Source organism: Amblyomma maculatum, chromosome 9 (assembly GCF_055883805.1).
Source record: "Amblyomma maculatum isolate TAMU_Amacu chromosome 9, ASM5588380v1, whole genome shotgun sequence".
In the NCBI taxonomy this organism is placed as follows: Eukaryota; Metazoa; Arthropoda; class Arachnida; order Ixodida; family Ixodidae; genus Amblyomma; species Amblyomma maculatum.
This window is the reverse complement of record NC_139352.1, coordinates 10,079,059-10,103,477: the sequence shown is the minus strand read 5'-3', so window position 1 is coordinate 10,103,477 and position 24,419 is coordinate 10,079,059. Positions and strand designations below refer to the sequence as shown.

The window sequence follows — 24,419 nt, the reverse complement described above, 5'->3', positions numbered from 1 at the left end:
CTTTATCACGCCCAGCTTAGCACAGAAGCTTCCTTTGATATCTTTGATTGTCTTATACAGAGCTCCAGTGTTCCTTAATTGGCTGTTGTCCTCAACTGCTTGGCACTGTATGTTCAGGAAGGCATTCTTATCTCTCCTTGCTATTTTCTGAAAATCCGCATTGAGAACCTTGTATCTTTCTCTTTCCCCCATAACTTTTGCCATCCTCCTTTCCTCAGCTATTTGCAAAGCCTCTTCAGATAACCAGTTTGCTTTCTTGCATTTCTTTTGCTTTGGAACTACATTAGTAGCAACTTCTTGTATTATATCACGAACATCAGTCCACATTTCTTCGGGCTCTCTGTCTTCTAGATCTAATTCTTGAAATCGATTTCTCACTTCCACAGCATATTCTAATGGAATTTGATCGAGATCATACCTGAAAGGCCTTCTAGTTTTCTGCGTTTTTCTCAATCGAAGCTTAATTTTGGCAACAAGAAGCTGATGATCGGTGCCACAATCGGCCCCAGGCCTTGTTTTTACTGCTTGTATAGCGCTTCTCCATCTCTGCCGGCAAATAATATAATCGATCTGATTCCTGTACAGACCGTCCGGTGAAGTCCATGTGTACAGGCGCCTCTTGGGCTGTTGAAAATTAGTATTCGCTATGGTCAGGTTGTTTTCTTGACAAAACTCTACTAGCCTCTGCCCAGCTTCATTTGGCTCGCCAAGACCGAACTTGCCTATAATTCCGGATATTTCTTCACTCCCGACCTTAGCATTCCAGTCTCCTATGAGAAAAACCACGTCTGATGATGGGGTGCGGTCTAAAAGGCATTGCAGGTCCGCATAAAATCTCTCAACGTCAGCTTCTTCAGCAGCAGTGGTCGGTGCATAGACTTGGATAACTGTTATGTTGAAAGGCTGACCTTGGATCCGAAGTGAAATCATTCGGTCGTTTTTTGGGTTGTACCCTAGCACTGCTTTGCCCATTCTTCTGTTTACTATGAGAGCAACCCCATTCCTTCTCTTGGATTCGTGCCCACAAAAAAACACATAATGGTCGCCGGAGTTAAATTCTCCCATTCCGGTCCACTTGAGCTCGCTGATACCCAAGATATCAATGTTCAATCTGTCCATTTCTCGCTTGACGACATCCAGTTTACCTTGCGTCATAGATCTTACATTCCATGTTGCTATGTGATATATCTCCTTGCAACATCGGACTTTCCGGTCGCTTCCCGACACATCCACAACTGAGCGTCCTTTTGGCTTTAGCCCAGCCGTTTCATTCGTCCTGGAGCTACTAGGAATCGCCCTTTGTTCATCCCCAGTAACATGTGGGACGCCTTCCAACCTGGGGGGCTCATCTTCCGGCGCCATATCTTTAATGGTATTGTGACTGGCCATAGGGTTTTCTTGGCAGGAAATACTGGAGTGGGTTGCCATTACCTTCTCCAGTGAATCACATTTTGTCAGAACTCTCTGCCGTGACCTGTCTATCTTGGGTGGCCCTACACAGCAGAGCTCACGACTTCATCGAGTTTCGCAAGCCCCTCCGCCACGACAAGGCAGTGATCCATGAAGGGGAAAATATCGTTAAGTCAGGTGTAAATTTGAACACTAAATTTGGGGCTGTACTAAAATTTTTCAGAGAGGAAATTTGGAAAAAGGGAATTGTTTTGCCCTGGGGAAACTATCCAGGAATGACCATAACAAATTTCACACTGCTAGCACATTTTGCAAATTCTCCAGGCCCGCCCCTAGGGACCTATGTAAACTATCTTGATATACTCCTCTAACTTGAGAACCGATGAGCCCAGCTCCATGAAACTTGGTAGTTCTTCAAATGTGTGTACTATGGGCATACCCTGAAAATTTCATTCGAATACCTCAAGAAATAAAAAAGTTGGTGTTCAAGGGTAGCCTCCCCCCTTAAAAAAATGAAAACGAAAAGTTATTCCAGTGCTTAAAAAAAAAAAAAAAAGGCATACCTTGAGCTTTCTTGTGGTGGAACAATGGTCTTTTCTTCCTTTTTACATACAGGGCTTGATTGTGATTCACCACTCCGTCTTTGCTGAAGGAAAGCTTTCAAGCTCAGCCTCTCTGGCTCGTGGTATGGCAGCGACATTCGTTTTTCTGCAGCACAGTACACAGCATAAGGACTGTAAAAGTGCAAAACACTTTACTTGAAGCCAAACCCTTTCATATTACCACCTTTTTTTATGGCTAGCTTTCAATATGTCGCTATTAGTATTTTGTATGCCTAAATGCAACTGATAGCAGCTGTCCATGCAACAGATTGATTGGTACACTGAGTAACTTAGTGTATAATACCTTAAACTATGGATTATTACTAGCCGGTAATATCTAATAACCAGTGCAATTGCTGTAAATTCGAAGGCGTAATACCCGTGTTACACGGGCAATTTCAACTGCCGTTCAGTTATATCACAGTTCAGCGTTCCAACTGACGTTGTACTGAACGGCAGTCGACTGTAGTTACACGGAACATATCGCGAACCTCAGTTGAATCACGTGATCCTCCACATGCAAGCAATTCTTACTAAAAAAAAGCGCTTGATTTTTCATATATAAATTACTTTGTACAACATTTGCACACTTTATATTATTAAATTGCACATTTTGCACGCGTTTTCTTTTTCGGGTATGGAACAAATGAACTCGACACAAAGCCAAATCAATCCATTTAAGGTGCGTCTGGCTTCGCTGCTTAATCGTCGTCTTTTGGTGCCGCTTCGCGCACTTGTGTTTTGACACTCGTTTGAGTATTTAAAGTTGCAGGCTGGGACTTGCGTTAGCTAAGGCAGCAACCTTTCATCTGATTTTAGAACGCACAGCGGTTGGAAATGCCGCCGACTCGGTCGATGCGGCGCGTCCGCTGACAGCCACCTTGTCAGTTGACTGGTTCAACTGGGACCGCCGACCTCAGTTGAACTGAACCGCAGTTGAGATTTCAACTGCAGTTGGCGCTGCCGTGTAACATCGCTAACTGCCGTTCAGTTCAACTGACCGCCAACTGAACTGCCGTTGAAAACGCCCGTGTAACAGGGGTATAATTAACTCGAGAAACAGGAATACTGCAGCAAAAGCCGCATCATTCTCACCTCGCGTCATTCTTTGGCTGGTGCTGTATATTTCCCGCAGTTCTTCCATCGCCTTTTTGGCAGACTTTCGTTCCACTCGACCCTTTTTGTGGGTGCCGTGAGAAGATGTGCTTTCTTCGAGACCCTCCAGATTTCCATCTTCATCGTCACTGGCAGGGTTCGAATAGTTAGCTGCACCACCATCTTCCTCGTCAGAACTGTCCAATATGCGGCGGACATGTGAATGGGAAAGTTCATCCCCCTTGTCCGGCGACTGTTTTGCCTCTTTGAGATCCTCAAGACCTGCACTTTCACCGTCACCGGCAGGAACCGAGTCTTTAACGTCCTCGCCCTCCTCGTCAGAGCTGCCGAAGATGCGGCGGACGCGTGGTCGGGGAGATTCGCTTTCCCTATCCGGCGAATGATCTGCCGCGTGCAATTTTGTGTCATTCGTGCCATCGTCATCAGAGTTGAGTAATCGATTGCTCGTTCTACATCTCCTGTCGTCTTCTAGATGACTAGCGGATCGGTCAACATGGATATCCGATTCGCATATCTCGTGATGTGAAGCGTCGGCGTTTGGTGAAGCTATATCGTTCGTGCAACTTTCTGTGCAAATTTTTTCACTCGCTTCTGAACAGTTGGAAGCAGAGTTTTGCTGAACAACGTTGTCATGAACAACTGGGCACGCTGCGCTGTCTGCAGGTTCAGGTTTCAAGTTCGTGTCGCGGCTTACCTCCGCTTTGTCTTCCTGAGACAAGAACTCCTCTGTTTCGGGAATCACTTCGATGCTATCAGCTACTGTCCTGAGACTTGAGCACTCAGAATCTTTGTTGGAGTGCGGAAGTTCTTGGGTAGCCCCTCCGATGGGCATTGTATCCGCTTGAGAGTTCACTGAGCCCGATTCGATGGTCGTTTCCGTTCTTTGAGAAAATAGAGACTGGTCGGAAGCCTGTTCCGAATGGACCAACAGCAGATCCATTTTTACGTATCACAGAAGTAGGTCGAGGGTGAAACTTACGCGGCTGCGCAGCCAAGCCAGCCGGACATTCAGGTGAACCGGCTGCAGACTTCAGCATTCATTCTGTGTAATCGGCATCAGGTGCGGCTATCAGGTGAAATGCACAACAACTGAAATAATCCGCACAGATATGCTCGTTCTTCAAATCTGCATCGAAACTCGCAGAAAAGTGTACACTTGCAAGCTTAACACGGCATGATGAAACTAACCTCTTCGCCAACTTGCCAGCTTTGGCGCGAAAACTTTTCCCGCCAGCTGCTGAATTGCTGACTGCAGAGAGCGCTGCGAGCGGTCGCCGCAGTTGTATTTGCTACCTTGCCTACCTTAAGTGATATTTGCACTTTGTAGCTTGAACGAGAAGCCGATTTCTTGCTTCAAAAAATAGAATACTTTTCTAACGATGGCGATTTTCTTCATTAGTTTGTTAAGTCGTTCAGCCGCAAGGCCACTGACATCAAGCGTACTTCGGCAACATGGAGATTTCTAGCGCTGTGTGTTGAAGCGGTATGAAAATTTAGTTTTCACAACAATCTCTTTAAAGAATTAAATAAGGAAGTCAAAGACACGAGGTGATAAGCAGTTTAAATTAGCTCGTCGGCCGAGCTTAATATCAGGCGATAGCCTGCACAGTTCATCGAGACATGTTTGGATCAGCAGGTTCATCAGTAAATTTTGGCGGCGGGGTGGGTATGTTTTCTGGAACCACAGCCACCGGCACGCACAACCCGATGAAAGACTTTGAAGTCGTTTCTCCTCCGGACGATTCAATCAGTAGTATGGCTTTCAGTCCGGCGTCCCTGCAGCAGAACTTTCTCGTCGCTGGAAGCTGGGACAACCAGGTATGGTCTACTTTACACGCGACTGTTCTTAACGCGACTCACTTGATTGCGTTGCCGAAAACAGTTGATACACGCACTGGTCATATGTTTGCACGTTTTATTTTTCGTTTTACGCAACAGATCAGATGTTGGGAAGTGCAGAGCACGGGGCAGACGATACCAAAAGCACAGCAGACACACCAAGGTCCCATCCTCGACGTTGCGTGGAGCGATGTAAGATTCACTTTATTATTTATGATGCTACGCGCTCGTTCGCTTTGACTTGAGTCTTGCTCCAAAAAAGTTTGTTTCCTTCATACTGCAGTCGAGCCCACTTATAACGTAGTTAACGGTGACACGAATCCGTTCGTTTTATCCGAAGTTCGTAGTAAGCAGACTTACCCTATTTCATCATGGACAGAAAGGCGAAATTCGAAAAAAAAAAAATGGCGCTTATTTCTTTAAAAATTTACTTATTGACGTCTGTTTCTTCAAAGCAGACACTATTAAGCCGTTCTATAAGCTTTCCAGCATAATTATATGCTCGTGGCCGAGACACTTTCTGAGAAGCTGCTTTACAAATGTGATAAGAATGATAGTGGTTGAGGCGTTCATGGCATCTGGTAATTGGTCACCCTCCACCTCTTCGATTCTTGGCAAGGAAGCAGCGGCAGAGCTACCGCAGTACACGTGTGTGCAGTATATGCTATATGTGTGCTCTCCATGCACTGCCACCATGGAGCAGCAAAACAAAAGGCGGACATTCGACTTGGTCGGTGACCAATGCTTCATACTGGATGGACCAGCAAGGCATACCTCATGACTAGTATTTAGGCTGCAAATCGCTGATGGCATTTGATCACTGGCCATATGGAGCAGTTTCCCTTTTTATGCTACCTCTTTGTCTTGCTTACCTTTACCCAACTGGTGTACACGCACGCACCAATTTACTTTGTAGCCGGTTTTATGGGAGCATCAACTCTTGGTAGATGCTCTTCGGTCTCCTGCATGCATCTTTTGACTGTGGTGGCAAGTCTTCGGGTTTCCCCGTTCGTTATAACTGAGTAGTGCGGCTATGGTTGTTCATTTTTTCCAAGACTGTGCCATAGCTCCGCGAGCGTTTGTTATAACTGCAGCCATTATAAAATGGGCTCGACTGTATTACAGCTTTACAGAATCAAACAAAGCTCATTGTGAAGGTATTTTCTCGGACTTTGTTTCAGTACCTGCTTGTCAAATGTTATTCTTTTTGTTCTTAACAGAGGAGAGGAAATAATTTCATGCTCTCAATCACACGGGAACTGGTGCCATATGATTGGGCTTGGATCAGTGCTTGCATTAATGCGCTGCCTCCTCTTGTCAGGATGGAAGCAAAGTTTTCTCAGCTTCCTGCGACAAAACTGTCAAGATGTGGGACCTCAATAGCAATCAAGCAATGCCCATTGCTCAGGTTTGTGCACATTCCAATCGGCAACTGGATTTTGTTCAAGCAGCATAACCACATTGCTTTCTAACATGGTGCAAACTCCTTTGCAGCACGATGCACCAGTGAAGACAGTGCACTGGGTGAAGGCACCGAATTACAGCTGCATCATGACTGGGAGCTGGGACAAAACACTCAAGGTGAGCCAGCTTAGATTGTGATCTGCCTCAAGACACAGGATCGGTGCACCTGAATGCACACAGAAAAGTAGGTTTGAACAGAAGCAATGCTATTAGCGTTTTTTTTTTTTTTTTTTTATTGCTTATATTGCCATTCTCTTTTTGAGCTATACCTAGATCAACACATCAATAGCAGCATTTTTCATTGATGTGCAAATGCATTTTAGTGCTGGAGCCAGGCCCAGTTATTTTGCTGAATTTACAGATGATCACAGAGGCTTATGGAGCACAGAAGCAATGAAAAATTTTTTATTCCATGCTACCGGAAGGTGCACTTTGGTACTTGAGGTTGCACTGAGATGGTCATGCAGGGCAGTTCAAAGTGCATTCTTTGATTCACTGCTGCATATTTAGTCTGCCCATAAATTGAGCTTGTTACTGGCATGTCCCTGCCAAAGACTTGTGTACTGTCAGAGTAAACTCATCTTTGAAAGTGACACTTTTTCAGTACAAATACTAGCCACCTTTGTCAGCTAATTCAATTCAATGAACATAAATCTTGAACACATCTTCACATCCTTTAGTTCACACATAAGACATTTCGAAATGGTGTCACATATTTCGGCTAGGAGGAGTTATGTCACATATTTTGGCTAGGAGGAGTTGGGTCAGTTATTAAGTCAGCTTATTAAGGTTAGATGACAAAGTGCCTCTTCAGTACCCATCCCCCTTTCATTTTCCTCTTGCACATTTTAACTGCCTTATTTTCGGGTGTATAAGTCACTCCAAACAGCAATTTTTGCAAAAAGCAAAATACACAGGTAAGTCGCACCGGTGTATAAGACGCGCCTGTTCACTTGGTAGAAAATTCGTTGAAGGCCACATTGTGAGTAAGTGTAACGAAAATACGTGCTTGCGGCGGCTGCTGCATATGCCCATATCCCGTGATACGCATTGCTCACACAGGTGCATGTAGCATCCAAAGTCTGAGTGGCACTTATCAAAAATGTTTTATTTTGATACATACAGATGGTATATGTACTTACAGATGGCATTTAGGCAAAACTATCAGAGAAAACAGAGGGAGAGAAGGAAAGAAAGAGGAGGAAGGGCCGGAGCAGCGAGGAGAAATATGAAACGCCAGCTAGGCAATTGCCTGGCCTTAATGGTTGACTTGATTGTCCGGAGCACACTGGCAGCTTCGTGCCAGTCGTGGTCGCTAACGCAAACTGCCTTCCTGCAGGCCAGTACCCATGCTCCTTGGCAAATTCAACAGCACGCGGCTTGAATTGTGTGCCGCAACTTCTTCGCCTCGCGGGTGACACCATGGTCAGTGAGAAATAAGACGACTCGGCAGATCTGGAGCACACATGGTGATGATGGTGAAAAACATTTATTGATATGAAGGCCAAAAGTAAAGAAAATTACATAACAGCATTGTGGCGGCCTTCGGGCTGCCGGTTGGGGTGTCCAGGCCGTGAATCCGCTACAGCGATCAATGCAATGCAGATGCCGTGGCTGATGGAAATGACGTGAACGGGAGCGACTCAAGAGTTGAGAACTTGTTATTGGCAAGCTACCATTTTTAAATTAACAACACATTATTAAACTACAAAATTACATTATTAACCCAGAATTAAACTACAGTCAAATCTCGTTGCTACAAGCACATTAACAAATGTTTTAAAAATGCCCAACAGATTTTCTATGTTTTCAATGTAAAAATATTTCAGAATTAAGAATTTCAATATAGCGTATACTTCAGAGTAACATACATATATAATTTTTTTCTTTAACTGTCGTGTGAAACAGAAACCGCCGTTTCTATGTGTATGGTCCGTGGGTTGTAGCTGTCATCATCGGCATATCTACATATTTATAAAAACGTGAGCTATATTTCGTCTTTGCAAGACAATTTGATGTTACTTTTGAGTTTTTTCGAAATGCAGTTACTATGCATGGTAGAAGATAGCGCGCAGCTGTTGCGTGCAAGTTTGGCCGCCCAATATTTTGCCATGTAAAAATTGTAAATTGTTGGGTTTAATGCCCCGAAATGACATATGGACTATAAGCGATGTAGTTATGGGTTCCGGATTAATTTATACCACCAGGGTCTCTTAACATGTGGTGACGTACAGTGCACAGACACCTTTTCGGGCGTGGACCAGGCGTGGCCACCACGGCCCGGATTTGTTTTATACATAAGTCACACCGGTGTATAAGACGCACTGACGAAATTTTCAGAAAAAAAAACCAAACTGCACCTTATACACCGGAAAATACGGTAAGCTGTGGACAGCTGTCAGTCATGACTGTTACACAATAGAGAACAGTACAGGAGCTTTTTTTTTTGGAAGCTTAATAAAATAAATGTGCTTGTGATAAGAATTGTTCTTGCTCCTTCTTTCGTTTGCAGTTTTGGGACACAAGGACACCGACACCAATGCTGACCATCAACCTTCCAGAACGCTGCTACTGTGCCGACGTTGTAAGTGCTGACTTTAGGGATGTCTAGATTCGCACCTTGGAGCCTTCACTGTGAGAATGCATGGATAGGCATCTTTTGCTAATAACCTGGAATTGAACTGACTTGATGAGGCTACATGGCTGAGCATATATTTGGTGACAAGTGAATTGTCAAATCTTGGAGTTCATGTGCCATGAAAAAGGGAGAAACAATGTGTTACGATGTGGGCAACACAGGTTCTACCCGACGCTGGCTTGGCCCGGTGCAATTCTTTAGTATAGTATCGTGGTCGTAGGCACTGCTGGTTGCAGAAATATGTAGCACATGCTCAAGTCAGAATTGACTGGCTGCCAGGCCAAAAAATAAAAGGAAAGAAACTTAGATTTACCTCTTAATGCAAAAGCAGCAGCCGTTTGAAGCATTGAAGACCTGAAAAATCGTGCATGCCTCGTGCAGGCTTTTAACGTGAGGGCATTGGCGACTTCATGCTGGAAATAATTGTCCATTGGCGTCGATCGGTCGAAGCCTTGCAGCTTTGACAAATCGTAAGCATGCCTCTGTCAGGTAGTCGCTGGCAGGCGATAAGCACTGCACCCTTGCATCCCCTGGCAGCCTTGAGAAGTCATGAGCATGCCATTGTTTTATGTTCTCGTGAGACCAGGTGGCATGATCGAGCTGGAAGGAGCTGCCGACTCGGGCAGCTCCTTTTATATGGAAGGTTAGATGGGAATCAAGTACGCCAGTACCCTTGCAGCCTTTTGAAGTCTCACAGCTTCGAAAAATCATGAGCATACATTCTTCTGGTAGGTGGTAGTTGGCAGGCCACATGGCCTTGGAGTGATTGGTTACAGCTGCATTTTCTACAGCGCAATGATTCAGAAACAAGCGTTAATGCCCCTGTTATTTCTTTATGTAGCGATAACATAATCGTGTAGCATGCTGTAGAAAAGTGACACTGTCGCATATATGTCGCATGAATCTTGTTGATCATCTGTGAATTTTTTATTTTTGTTATTGTAAGCATAAGAGACTAAGACCTTAGAAATGTTCTATCAGCAGTAATGAACCTGGATAGCTCAGTTGGTAGAGTGACTTGCCCCAGACAGGCGGTGGCACCGGTTCAACCTGTGGACCAGGACGAATTTTCCTTCTGCTGGGAAGTTTTTGTGGAGGCTGTATAGCTTTTCTTTGTAGCCATATTGCTATGCCTGGGTGGATGCTAATGAGTTACATCCCGTAATTGTGCACCATTTCTCCCATGCAGGTGTTCCCCATGGCTGTTGTCAGCACAGCAGGCAGGCATATCATCATCTACCAGCTGGAGGGGCAGCCCCAGGAGTACAAGAAGATCGAGTCACCTCTAAAGTACCAGGTGGGAATGTGTTTCTGAGTTCATGCCCTTCCTTTCAGCACTGCCAGTGGGCTTCAGTTCACTATGGGCATCAGCTAAACTTCACTCAAGCATCGCCTCATCTTGTTGAAGACAAAATTCTCGGGGAGAGTTTTATAAGCTAACGCTAAAAAAAAGGAAGACAGAGAAGAGGGAAGCCTTGCACAAAAACTTAAGATCTGGATCTTTTCTCCTGTGCTAATTTGAAATGATGGCATCAAACTCGTGTTCTTTTTCTCGCTTGTGCTGTGAGGCTGCTGTGAAAGATTTACTTGGTGTGCACTCTCATGGTTTAGAGAATTGGTATTTGAGCCTATATCATCAGCCATTTTTTTTTTTTCTTGAGGGAATAAAAGCATGGTATATGAAGTGCAAATTAAAAATGCTACCCTAAACGAATCAGCGGCACGAATGCGTTTCGCTTTTTCGGGACCATACCTACTTGCTCGGCTCGCTGCGCTTGCATCCGCCGTGTTCGTGTTCTGGTTGCATTTGTCAGTTACCTTTTGGTTTTTTGTTTCCACGAGGCTTTATTCGCTTTGGCACTAGGCTGCTGCCCCAAAGGTCCCTGATCAGCTCTTGGTGCTTTCTGATGTGGTCGAAATACGAAAACGCATTTTGTCATGTCTCTGCACGTGAATGAACATAGGTGGCTGAAATTTGAGCGTGGCATTTCTGCTGTTTGTCCACATCGAGAAAGCGGTGGTGAGTTGGACGTCCGCTCGCCTGAGAAAATTCGACGTACGCGAGTTCATGCCATATGAACAACTCAGGACGCAGCGTCACACCACCATGGCGTCAGCAAAAAACTTCCCAGTTGTTCTCGGGGGGGTTTTGGATCAAATTGACTGAAGACTTCCACTGCCTGTGAGTTCGCGCCGCATGAACCACCCATGATTCGACGGCATGTCGCCACGTTTCGATGAGCGTCAGCTAGTATAACAGTGTGCCCATTTTTGTTTCCGTGGAGTCGGTCGCGCTAGCTAACTTGGCGACGCCTGGGCACAGCTGTGTCTTGAACCCACGCAATGGCACCAGCGTGTTCACGCCTTTGAAAGGGCACCTAGTCTCCTCCTCGGCATCCCTGTGCAATGATTAAGTCGCATGGGCGATTTGATGTGATCGATCTTGAGCAACAACCATACCTATTTACGAGCCCGTCGTCACTGTTCCCAGGTCGGCATCTTGCCAGAAGAGGAGTAATGCGCCGAGGACATCTCGTTTCGTTAAGGCTGCGCACATGACTAAACTGAAGTGATTACTGATTAGGCATTATATAAAAGTAAATCGTCCATCCAGGGACAGGTGCACAGGGAGCCCCTTTAAGATCAAGGCCGAAATTTCTTTGTTTCTATGCTCATCATAAGGCTGTTAAGTTTTCTCTAAATTATGGCTACCACCCTGTCCATGTCCAAGTGTCTGAAGCCGACACCTTACTCAGCGCCTGGTTGCCTTGTAATCTCAGCCGGTGCATGCTGCCTTAATTTATAGTTGTGGTTAGTGTATTTAACATATCAGGTGTTCTAACAAATGTCTGCTGATCCGGAGCCCTCCAAAGCGGCTTTGCCCGCCTGCTACAGTCGTTTTTGGGTTGTTAATCTCAAAAACTAATAGTAGTACTATGAAATTGCTTTTGTTTGATTAATGTGGCACCGCTGTTGCGCAGTCATGTCGAAGTCTGTAAAGTGTAAGGGTTAGAAACTGTAGAGCTGCGCTGCCTGCTACTTCATGTGTGCAACAAAGCTTTGCATATATGGCGCCTACCATTTTCGCCTTTGAAGCTGTACGCGCTGCTGGTTTACAGGGGCCGAGTAAGTGCAAACTGCATAGTGAAGGACTGCCAGCGTGCTCTTTCTTGTTGACGCAGGCGATGTATCACTTCTATTACTTCCCAGTTAGTTACTAATAGAGTAGTGACCTACTGCATTGATATTTTACTTGTATATACAATTCATGCCACTTGCCTAGAGTTTCAGTGCGTAACACACAAGCCAGTAGACGAATGCGTCATCTGAGGAAAGCAAGATGCATCCCCGCTTTTATAGGCAACCGTGACGCCATTTCAAGCGTCACAGAAATGGCCACCGAAGAACGTAATCGGTGCGCAGTGCTGCCACCGGACGTCTGCTGCAAACGTTGAGGTTGAGAGGAGACGAGCACAATAGGTGCGAGTAGCACGCAGAGAGAGAAAGTGGGTACAGCCTCTGCCGCACATGGTGTCATGTCCGATGAGCGCCGGGGGAGAAGCATGTGCTGCAGTTGCACACACAAATTTGAGGTTGGATTTGCTATACACCTTGCTATCCAGTGAGCTCTGGGTACATTATTACAGACAATACAGACGAGAAGGAAAAGAAAGGCGATCTCTAAGGAATGCGTAGGAGGGCAAAAACCCACCCAAAAAAGATAGGCACAACAACTGGAAGTTTGCAAACCAAATGTCAACTGATGACATATTCATGGGTGAAGTGCGGCCCTTGAGCTATTTTCTTTCTGCTTTTTCTGGCATCTGAGAGAGTATGAGTTAAGATGGCAGAGGAAGTGTGTTTTTTGTAGTCTGATGACATATTCATGGGTGAAGTTCGGCCCTTGAGCTGTTTTCTTTCTGCTTTTTCTGGCATCTGAGAGAGTATGAGTTAAGATGACAGAGGAAGAGTGTTATTTGTAATTGCCAATATCTCTGGTGTTAATGACACTAGCTCAAAAATTCTTATGGTGGAGTAATGAGGAATTGAATATCTATCGCTCATCTGCTTTACTTACCGTATTTACTCTCATAATGATCGCACTTTTTTTTTAAAAATACTGACGCAAATTTCGGGGTGCGATCATTACGCGGGGTAAATTTTCTACAAAAAATTTTTGAGCACCGAAAACGCAAACAAGTTGCAGGTCAGACGTCTTAGAACATATATCTCGATTACAACCAAAAGTAAAAGCTGAGTAAGGCTTACCTTCGCAATAAACACGCACATTAAGCATCACATGGAGTGCACAATGCCCATTTATTTTTTTTCGTCAGTACTCTAATCAAAGTCTGAATCCTCGCTTTCACTGCTGCACGACTCATCGGAAACGGCAGTGTCGTCGCTGGGAGCATCTTCACAATCCCACAGGAAGTCATCTTCCGTTCCATCCAAAGCGTTAGATATGCCTGTCTTATTAAAACTCTTAGCCACTACCTCGTCGGGGATACTGCTCCACGCTTCTGTGATCCACGAGCACAGCATCTCCACGGATGGCCTTCTAATCTTTCCGCTCGGCATCAAATCATGCTGGCCCATCGCCATCCACTCAGCATAAAGTCGTCGAACGTTGTCCTTGAACGGTTTGTTCAAAGACACGTCGAGAGGCTGCAGCAGCGAAGTCAGGCCGCCAGGAATGACTGCAATGTCCGTGCGCAGCTCTTTCAGCTTGGCACGCACGCTGTCCACAAGGTGACCTCTAAAACTGTCCAAAACCAGAAGCGAGGGAAGCAGAAATGCTCCTGGTCTTCTTCCCCAAACAGTCTTGATCCAGTCGACCATCAGGTCTGCAGTCATCCACCCTTTCATCTGTGCACGTATATGGATGCCACGGGGAAAGTTTCCCTTCGGAATAGTCTTCCGTTTGAAGATCACGTATGGTGGCAGCTTCCGCCCGTCGGCCGTCACAGCAAGCATGACTGTGCATCGCTGTTTTTCTGCGCCAGACGTCTTCACGAGGACGCTCCGAGCACCCTTCTCGTTCACAGTTGTATTCCGGGGCATGTCGAACGTCAGTGGAGTTTGATCGGCGTTTCCAATTTGCGACATGAGGTAACTGCATTTTTCGCGAAGCCTAGTGACGAAGTGATGGAAGTCTATCACTTTGCTTTCATATGCGGCTGGGAGCCGCTGGCACAACGACGTCCGCCGCCTCAGGGAAAGTCCATTCCGTCGCATAAAGCGAGTCGTCCAACCGGAGCTAGCGCGGAAATCCTTTGCGGCGATTCCCAGCTTCCTGGCAGTTGTGCGCGCCTGCGTCTGTATCATTTCTAATGACACTGCACAACCATCCTTGCGCAGGTCCCTCACGTATTCTAGGACCGCCTCCTCAACACGAGGGAACTTGCCCGTTTTGGGTCCACGGAAAGCCCGCCGTGTCTTGTTCGTAGCCATCAGCTTCTCGCGCTGCTTCTTCCAATAGCGTATCCTCATTTCGTCCACGCCGAAATGCCTACCAGCAGCACGGTTGCCATGCTCCAGTGCATAGTCGACAGCCTTGAGCTTGAACGCGGCGGTGTAACTGGCATACCGCCCCATGGTGAAATGGCGTAAACTCGCACAAAAACACAAAGCACGCTACGACGCTGCCGAATTGCAAAATGGCGAACGCCGCAAAGCATGGAATCATGGGAACTCCAACGTTACTATACTAGGTTGGGAACTCGTCGGAATGCATTCGCTGCGGGATGACTGCAGATCAACCACCAGGCGGCTCCATGTTCGGGGTGCGATCATTACGCGGGGAATTTAAAAAATGGAATTTTGACCTCAAAATTCAGGGGTGCGATCATTACGCGAGTGCGATCATTATGCGAGTAAATACGGTAACCTTGGTAAGTGGCACTTCTTGGTCCCTTTAACTACCACCATGCTGATATACTGGCAGATGAGCATGGCGGCCTCCCTGCTGCACAATTTTAGGCACACAATATGTGACAGCCAGTGTCGATACCTGTATTTCGCACATTACTGCCACGGCCTTACTGTGGTATTTATCTGCTTCAAACCTGTGCATCACTCAATTTTTTCTTGATGCATCCCACTGTCACGCAACTGATCATTGCTGTTTCAGCTGTGCGCGGCTGAATTGCTGGTGGTAGACATGGGCAGGTAGAACCAGTTTTGTCTGCTATGCGAAAGTAGCTGCTTCACAATGTGAAGTGAAGGAGGTGTGCGTGGCTTGAGCAGAGTGTGTTGTGTTATTGCATTTCACCATGCTGAGGTAGGCCTCTCCAGCGGAGCTACACATTGCCTTTATGTCTAGTAAAAACTGTCGGAAAGTGAGCCTGCTTGTAGCTGTCACTCAGGGTAGCTCGTTTTGGAGATGCGCTATGGAGGTAGTCCCTCAATATATATGGTACATTTCTCATTTGCCTCCCACCCGTTCTTTCTTTGCAGCACCGATGCGTGTCCATATTCCAGGACAAGAAGGGTCAGCCGAACGGCTTCGCCTTGGGTAGTGTTGAAGGTCGAGTGGCCATCCAGTATGTGAACCCGCAGAACCCCAAGGACAACTTCACGTTCAAGTGCCATCGTGCCAACGGTACCACAAATGGATTCCAGGAAATTTTTGCTGTAAGCTTGCAGCATATTTGCATATTTCTAGCATACTTTATTTTTTTAATCTTTGCTATTTAACTTGGAGACTGAGCATTGAGACACCACAGTAAATTTTGGCCCTTATTTTACCTACTGCATTGCTTTACCTTGCTGCCGTTTCAAGTAACTGTGCTGCATTTAACAATGCTCTGATACCTGGTTTGGTAGGCATGCTAGAGTGAGGCATTTCTGTCGAGAGCAGTTGCTTGCTGATGTCACAAAAAGAAAGAACTCCGGAGGAATATTTATCTTATTCCATTTTTGTTCTGTTAATTTAAGTGCCTTCCTTTGAACTTGGTTTATCATGCCGCTATTAGAGCAGTTGTAAGATGCAAGCACAAAAACAAAGGCTTGGTGTGTTTTAATTTCATTACATAGTATGTCCTAAAAGCTAAATTCTGCCCTCTTCATTTCTTTTCTTGCTTTGCAATCCTTTGAAATTATATTTTTCCGTTTTTCTAGAAGAAGTAGTGCATACTTAGGTTACCTTCAGCCTCATTGCTCCTTTTCTGTTTCCTGTAGGTTTTGTTATAGTACTACTAGTAGTAGTACTACAGCGGTAATAAAATGCCTTCACTAGTGCTCTGACACTGTATGTATGTACAAGCAGGTAACGCAAAGCCCTTTCTTCCATTTTTTTTTTTTTCGTTTTCAGGTTAACGACATTGCATTCCATCCCGTCCACATGACACTGGCAACAGTGGGCTCAGATGGCAAGTTCAGCTTCTGGGACAAAGACGCCCGTACCAAGCTGAAGACGTCTGAACAGATGGAGCAACCGGTGACTCGCTGTTGCTTCAATGCTCGCGGCGAAATATTTGCCTATGCTGTCAGCTACGACTGGTCCAAGGTCAGTGCTCATGAGTGAATGACATACTGCGTGTCTGTTTCTTAGTTTGTCCAGTGCATTGACCTGCAGCTGTGAACGAGATAAGCATTCCAGTGTCCCTTTTTACTAAGCAAGCCAAGAAAGTCATGTACCTGGCACTGATCATTGCACCTTACCGTCAACTTTTGCTGACAGCAGATTACATATCTGTATATTGCAAGGGTAGCAATAGTTATGGTGGGCAAAGCTTCACTGCACACAAAGCTGTGTCTATACATCTAGTCGAGTTCCCAATCAGACTGAATACCACAAGCCAAAATTGACCGCACATCCAGCTTGTGCACCATTGCAGCAAACTTAAAAATGCATCTCCCTCTTGTATCTCCTGCGGAAAGGAGTTTACACACATGGATATTGCAAATTATTCACTATATTGAACCCTTGCTAAACACATGCAGGTTTCACTTTTGAACGTGATTGGCTCTAAAGTGGATCTCTCTAGCTGCAAGCTTTGCTGCACTACATTAGTGACTGGTGATGCTGGGGTTCGCACACTTCTCAACAGCACCACATAAGATAGAGCGACATGGAGAATTGTAACCCTGCCGTAACTATTCCGCCCTCAAGCCGGCTGTCACGGACATGGTGCAAACAGTGATCGCTTTGATTCAGACTTGTCATTTTCCACGCTACACAGCTGTGATGCTGGGAAGCGACCCTAGCTGGCACCTGACCTGCTGCCGTTGCTACGCAGAGAAGCGAACGTATAACTGGCGCTAGGTCGTTGCGCGCTGAGATTAAGACTGATTTGAAAATTCGTAAATGTCTCTGCATTTCTTTAGCAAGTGCCAGCAAAGTTGCTGCTTGCAGATTTAACTATGCACCTTTTGCATACATTTTTGACAAACGTTATGAACTTTAGCTATATGAGACTTTTTGTGTTCATTACCTTGACTGTACTTAGTAGCAACCACACATTTCGCACATGTGCTACCTGCAGGTACTTTCACACTTGGAAGGGCATGCCTCGAGAACTGGTTTTTTGCGATGTGCATTTCTCGCAGGGTCACGAGTTCCATAACCCTCAGAAGAAGAACTACATCTTCCTGCATTCATGCTTCGAAGAGCTGAAGCCAAGAGCCAAGAAGTGAAGCCACCTGCCTCCTCTGTTGTCACATCACACTCCAGCGCTTATTGCTGTGTCTTGCGCAAATAAAAGCTTCCACATATGTGTTGACCAAATTCACACTTTTAATTGAGTAAAAACAAATACATATGTAGAAAACAAGTTGCTGCCAGCATATATCTGTTTCACGCAGTACCAAACAACTGTACATAAGTCTCTTTCCACACAACACGAAAAAATAAAACCAACCAAATATGGCACTCTGTAGGTTCTTTACAACAATGTAAGGCACTGGGCATATTCACCACAGTTCGACAAATTCTGGAAGCAGTGCTCAATCAGGGGGGCCTGAAAGTATGCTGCATATAGTAATGCTATATGCTGTAATGTACATCCAGCATCAAATATTTAGGAGGCATGCAGGCTGCGATGAAGGTAATTTTAGTGCAAACCACGGCGTGTAACCCAGAATCAAACCCATGGCCTGCATAACAGACGCAAACTCTGCAAGCTCATCATACTGACTAATCTAAAGGCCTGCAAAATCTGGAATTATAGGCAGAGTCCAGCAATGAAAAGAGGCCTGAACAGAAATTTCGCCAGTGAATGTCATTTTGAGCATGCAATGCCCATCAGGCTTAGCTCAACATCATAGCACAGCTGCAAGTAAATGCCTAAAATGAAAACCCTTGAGTACACGGGCTCAGTGCAAAGTTGCCCAGGCTTTAATATGCGATACAAATTCGAGCAAGAAACTTGCCTTATACAGCACAAAATGACTGACTTGCAATTCCAGATTTCACAAAACACTTTTTCGTATTGCCATCCTACTGCTACCGAATAACCTTTTCACAATTTTATCACTGAAGTCTGAAATGTGTGACCATTCCACTGAAGTGCACTAAATAGTCGTTCAGCTACAAAATGGACAAGATCGCAACACTGGTATTGTCAGGTCATTATACTAACACTGTTGGAAATGTGCATTTAAAGCCTCATAAACATCCGAGCACAAATATCGACCCCCCCCAGCCGCCTGCCACCACTTAGGCGACACTCTCAGCAAACTGCAATGTAAAAAAAATGCTTTAAATGTACACAGCAAAAAATTAAATTAACACTTTTTGCATGAACACCGAGAAGATTTATGTGGAAGACTAGTGAAGGTTCTACAGGAGACTGACTGATCGCTAGCCGCGAAAAACTGTTGCAGACAGCAAGTCATCAAGGCAGACGACCGTTGGTCCCGGACAATTTTGGTCTGTTCAGTGCAATTAGTTGGTCTTACATGTAGAGGCCTTTGAAGGCAACGTACGCAGGCCATTAAGGCAGACTGACTGATGCAGTAATCACAGCTTGGAAAGTAAAAGTGGTGTTCCCATCATGCCCGATTCCTACTCCTGGGCCTGACCAGCCCGATTTCTTGGTGCATATACCAAAACTCATTACGCTTTGTTGATGGAGTACTTTGATGTACAAGATTGGGAGCAATACATGACACTCAAGAAGATGCAATGCCACACATATGAACGACGAGGAGGAATACTTAAACACAAACATTTCATTTGCTATCAGGCTATTGCACAAGCCGCATTTGACTTTGCAATATCCAAATCCACCGGCACAAGGTTTTTTTAACTGCAAAGAGTTCGGAGATGAAAAGTTGTTCTCCACTTTTGTAGACATGAACAGTAGTGTGCGCAACTTCAAATTAAAACAAACGTAACATGACTATCGCAACATTGAGTATAATGGGAATGAAAATGAAGTGAACACGGAAAACAATGTAACAAAAGGCACAGGGAACGAAAATTGGTCAGCCGCATAAATCGTTAAAAAAATATCAAACAGAAAAGCCCGCACAGCAGATTAAGCACAGATACGCTTCCGTGATTCAAAAACGGACCTCGCTCCAGTGTCGTGGAAAGCACCGAGATAAGTTTGTGCCAGTGAGACTGACAGTTATGAGTTGTCGAAGACGACGGCAGTGGTGGCAGTCTGCGGAAGGGCACCAACCGTACGGCAGTGCCCGCAGTGCCAATGATCACGTTTGACGACGTCCTCAGCCAAGACCTTTGGTGGCAGTCTGCGGAAGGGCACCAACCGTACGGCAGTGCCCGCAGTGCCAGTGATCGTGTTTGACGACGCCCTCAGCCAAGACCTTAAGTATTGCAATAACAGCAGAGTCTTGTGGCAGTTGTGCAAACATGGGCCCCCATACACTAGGCTATCGCAGCGTAAAAACAGGCTCCTAGGTGGTGCCACGCACAATCGAGGTGCACGCAAAAATTAAAGGCACTGTAAAACGCTGAGACAGTAGGGATCCCTGGAAATCGCTCCTTAACAGGCGTTGATGTCAAGTGGAGGTGCATATGAGAAGCCGATGAACGCTGTGTCAGCATCCTGTACACTTGCGCTGAGCGTCTGCGACCTGCCAACTGAAGCTGCAAAGGAAAGCAGCACAGCTTTATTCAAATACCTTTTAAACACACTGTGCACAGCTTCAAGTGCTGGCAAAGTTGTAAATTGTAAGTATGCATATGTTCATTATATACGAGCAGTGCAAACGGAACCGGTGCCAACAGTTGGGTTTTGATGAGGTGAGACGTTTAACAATCAAGGATTGCAATAAATAGAATGCTATGAGTGGGTTTGACTGTTGCTAATGTAGTAGTCAACTAAAGTTCATAAAGACACAGGTTTATATTAAACATGCTGTCCACATTAAATTTATGTTGTTGTAATCCTCTCATTCGAACAAGAATCGAACACGCATGACTGCATCAACGTGTAGCATGGAGAGGACAGTCGGTGATGTGTCGCAGCCATGGTGGGTGGTTGCTACAAGTTTCATTGTTTACTTTCCTAGTGACAACTTCAGTACATTAAAATTCAGAAAGCCAGATAACTGTAGGTGCGGTCCTGGCCAACGCCCATGTGAGCATGGCGCAGGACACAATGTCTGCTACAAGCCTTGGACGGCTTCCAGACAGAAGGCCGTGTTAGGTATGGCGAGCACAACAAGCAGTTGTCAAAGGAAATTGTGGTCTAATCCATGCTATTCAAAGTTTTGTCCAATTCATCTGAAAAGAACCACACAAGGAAGGCTGTCATTGAAGAATCCTTGAGATGATGCAGCGTGTATAACACCTACCTAATATCCATGCCTGTTCTCAGCACCTAGGCACAACCAGTTGTTTAAGTTCAGTTGTTTACTGAATTTTGGCTTCCAGACAGAAGGCAGTGTTAGGTATGGCGAGCACAACAAGCAGTTGTCAAAGGAAATTGTGGTCTAATCCATGCTATTCAAAGTTTTGTCCAATTCATACGAAAAGAACCACACAAGCAAGGCTGTCATTGAAGAATCCTTGAGATGATGCAGCGTGTATATCACCTACCTAATATCCATGCCTGTTCTCAGCACCTAGGCACAACCAGTTGTTTAAGTTCAGTTGTTTACTGAACTTACTTTCCACAGTGTCATGCACACATGAGAGGCAAGTGAGGCAGCTACAAGGAAAGGGGTCTCCAACACTGGTCTAGCACTCCCATATGCTGGATGGCAAAGAAGTGAGAAAGCAGGGGAGGGGCGAGGCAAGCACAGAAATACTAGTGCTGCTGGAGGTGGCATTGTTGGTGGGATTGTTGTACTGTGCGTCTGTGTCTCTGGCTTCCTGCATGCGTCCCATGGTCTGGCGCAGACTCTCCACCTCGGGTGCATTTGTGGGCACTGTTCCTAGTGTGTTGTTCCACAACAGCAGCTAATTTAAAGCACGAAGTGCTTATAATATGAATTCATTCACTAATCATGTAGCTACCATCTAGCACGCATAGCTCCCCACAATCAAGTGAATGCATCTGTGAGCGCAATTCATGGCCCACTCCCAGTGCCCCTTGCCGTCAGTCAGTGCATTGCCAAATGCTTTGGAAGCTGCAACACATTCAAGGATTCTGTTTACGGTTGTCAAGTTTTTTCATTCGAGAGCATGAAATTTTCTTCTCACTCTCTATAACTTTGCTTCCACCCTTGTGCCTAACTGCGCACAAAATTCGTGCTGGTTTTCGTAACGCTGATGATTTTAAGACTGCAGTAACTGCTAGCTACCTATTGCATGAGCACGTGCCCTCTTTGAGGGTATATCTGCTTTTTCGCTAGTCGCTTAGCCGTATAAGACATTTGGGGGCATCTATCGCCGTAGCAACCTGCAAAGGTGGACATGACTTCTGCGACGCACCTATTTTGTTCAATATATTTCTTTTGTACACACTCCGTTCAGCTCCCTTCTGTCTGCAGGTGGCAATGAGAGCAGTATATTCAGATGTAATTTCCTCAGGGTGCGGATAAATGAACGAGCAAAGGAAAGTGAAAATGTAGCCCTTAAATGCATTCCTGCATTATAATGGCACCGCTCAAACCTCAACTGAAAGCTGCAGGGTCGCTCTCACTTTGCTGACGTGCAGGCGTTAGAAGAAAACGACCCCATTCCAGTAAACAGTTTGGCTGCTTAATTTCAGCATCACCTCTCTACGATTCGTGGCAGCCCACTGAGACACCAGCTGCCTGCAACGCATCAGCTGCCAAGCAATTGAGCCCAGCTGCATGCAATTTTGGATGCTGATTGGTACTGTTTCTTGTTTCCCTTCTCACTTCTGTTCACATGGTTCTTACATTTCTGAAGCGGCCACACTTTGATGGAGGCAAAATGCAAAACACCCATGTGCTGTGCCACAACAAAACTGGAGTAAAGGTACAACAAAGAACTTCAGACAGTTAAAATCTCTCCACTACAGCGTCTCTCTCTTTCTCCCCCGTTCCCTTTTCTAATGGCACAATTGAGGTGCCCATTGAGAAGCAGTGTTGCATGTAACACACCATAATTGATTTACTTGTAGTAAACATTTTCTTTGAAGAAAAGAGCCCGGCATACTAGAGATAAGGTCTATTAAGGTGGCAGTTTGGGCTTGCTGTGTCCTCGTCGTGTGTAGTGCTCGTGTGTGTCCTTTCTCGTCCCTGTTCTGTCCCTGCACTATTTGTTTGACATGTGTTACCAACAAGCCCAAACTGCCACCTTAATAGATTTTCCTTGAATTTGGTAGTGCACTGATTACATTCTGCAAGGGGCAACAGTTGCTTATCACTTTAAAAACTAGTTGTAACCACCTGTATGACCTTGAGATCATGAACTTGGTGACACACACTAGAGCTGGCGCTGAATATCCCTTTGTGAGCGAAACACCGTGGTTTTGGCAGCGGAAAAGCGACACGTACAAGGATGTCAGAAGATGCCTGCATGTCCCATGCAGCCAGCATTTCATCAGCCCCGCATCTCTCGTTCGCACTTCACGAGAGCACAACAAAATGTCACATTTTGCGAGCTTGAGCTTAGTCCTCCCAGAAAGCAAACAACATTGAAGTGCAGCACTTGCATACTGCAACCTGATGTGCAAAGCCTTTGTACAACCCTGGCTTTTGCTTCAGTGCATAAGACGAGATGGCCTTTAGCATCCCCACTGTAGTTTGCACAAGGCAATGTAGAAAAAAGTAGCGAGAAAAACTTAGAAAAACACATGAAAATTAATACCATATGAGTTGCCATAGATAACAGATCCCGAAGCCACACTAGCTAATTCTAGACTTTGTACATGTGACATGTGATAGTAAATGCTAGGAGGACAATAATAAAATAATAACTAGTTATTTGTTTGTAATAGGAAAGTTATTTTTCGGGAAGAGACCGTGACTGACCACTGAATTTAGTTATGTTTTAGATGAGGTAATTGTAATCGGTTACTGCTTTTCTGTAATGCATGTAATACTGCCGAGAGGTGAGACAGTTAACTGCATCTTTCCTCAAACTTTTCAATGTGCTGAAGCTGTGTGCTTGTCATGTGCTGTTCATTTTTTGTACAGTGAATCCACATCACAAGCTACCCTGCTGCTTGGAAGGGGTCTCCACTGCGACCGTGTTGCATTGTGAAGGATGCCGTTAAAGGCCTTTAACAATCTGAATCTGTTCTCTGAATGCTGCGAACAAGGTGCATACAATAAAGAATTATGAAAACGTGAGAAACAGCCATTGTATGGTTGCCCTCATCTCAAAAGAATGATCATTGCACAATCTTTCACCGAAGAAGTTTACAGTGATGCAAGCAGTTCCTGTCCATTCTATCACGTTAATCCGATTGTTCAAACTTCACATAATTTTAGATACTTTCTTGTCCCCTTTAAAGAGGCAATGAGAGGGTGTCCACCGAGGGTAAGAAAAGCCGATGATACTGATAGTATTGAATTTGCCTGTCATCCTCCCGAAACATTTTTGACCTAGAGTGTGTAGCACCAGAGACATTTCCATTTAAAAATGGCTTCTATATTTTCCCCCTCATCTCAAACACCGGGCTGAGTGAGAGAAACAAAGATACAAACTGGCACTGTATTCCATTCAGAAAAGCATCACCAGGCAACACTGTCAGTTTACTTCTTTTTGCCACTTGCCTCCCTCGGTACGGATGTGCAACAGAGGAGAAAGTGCAAAGGGAAACGCTGTGGTCTCCTACCAAGCCACACATGCACCCTAACTTTTTTGATGCAGTGCAGCGAACCAATGATAGCACTCTGCTGCTGCAGTTCCATGCTCTACACAATGTCATGTGCATGGGATCGGGCAAAGGTGCGGCACTGTGGGTTGCCGCAACACGTAAAGGCGGGAATTCTTAAGTGTCTCGTAAATTATCAGC

At 45.3% G+C, this 24,419-nt stretch overlaps 3 protein-coding genes across 7 annotated transcripts in view; 1 reads left to right on the top strand and 2 right to left on the bottom strand.

The window, feature by feature from the left end:
- Claspin (claspin) overlaps positions 1 to 4,378 on the bottom strand; it is a 41,751-nt gene extending 37,373 nt beyond the window's left edge. The window contains exons 1-2 of the mRNA XM_084578041.1: positions 3,108 to 4,378; positions 1,974 to 2,118 (exon numbers count right to left, since the gene is read on the bottom strand). Of these exons, the coding sequence (XP_084434167.1) occupies positions 1,974 to 2,118; positions 3,108 to 4,068 (1,106 nt within the window). The 5' untranslated portion in view covers positions 4,069 to 4,378. The remainder of the gene's footprint in view (positions 1 to 1,973; positions 2,119 to 3,107) is intronic.
- Positions 4,379 to 4,416: 38 nt separating this feature from the next.
- Rae1 (ribonucleic acid export 1) lies at positions 4,417 to 17,800 on the top strand. 2 transcript variants are annotated; one of them, XM_084578048.1, is made up of 10 exons: positions 4,417 to 4,611; positions 4,816 to 4,946; positions 5,067 to 5,159; positions 6,289 to 6,375; positions 6,462 to 6,548; positions 8,944 to 9,015; positions 10,259 to 10,366; positions 15,529 to 15,705; positions 16,385 to 16,579; positions 17,623 to 17,800. In XM_084578048.1, exons 2-10 carry the CDS (start codon positions 4,836 to 4,838, stop codon positions 17,707 to 17,709), a joined length of 1,017 nt encoding a protein of 338 aa, XP_084434174.1. In that variant the 5' UTR covers positions 4,417 to 4,611; positions 4,816 to 4,835; the 3' UTR covers positions 17,710 to 17,800. The 2 variants fall into 2 exon arrangements, with proteins under 2 accessions (XP_084434174.1, XP_084434173.1); XM_084578047.1 differs by having other exon boundaries at positions 4,417 to 4,946.
- LOC146178241 (serine/threonine-protein kinase Sgk2-like) overlaps positions 17,788 to 24,419 on the bottom strand; it is a 26,755-nt gene continuing 20,123 nt past the window's right edge. For all 4 annotated transcript variants that reach the window (XM_084578043.1, XM_084578045.1, XM_084578046.1 and 1 more), the window contains one exon: positions 17,788 to 20,128. In XM_084578043.1, the coding sequence (XP_084434169.1) occupies positions 20,025 to 20,128 (104 nt within the window). In that variant the 3' untranslated portion in view covers positions 17,788 to 20,024. The remainder of the gene's footprint in view (positions 20,129 to 24,419) is intronic.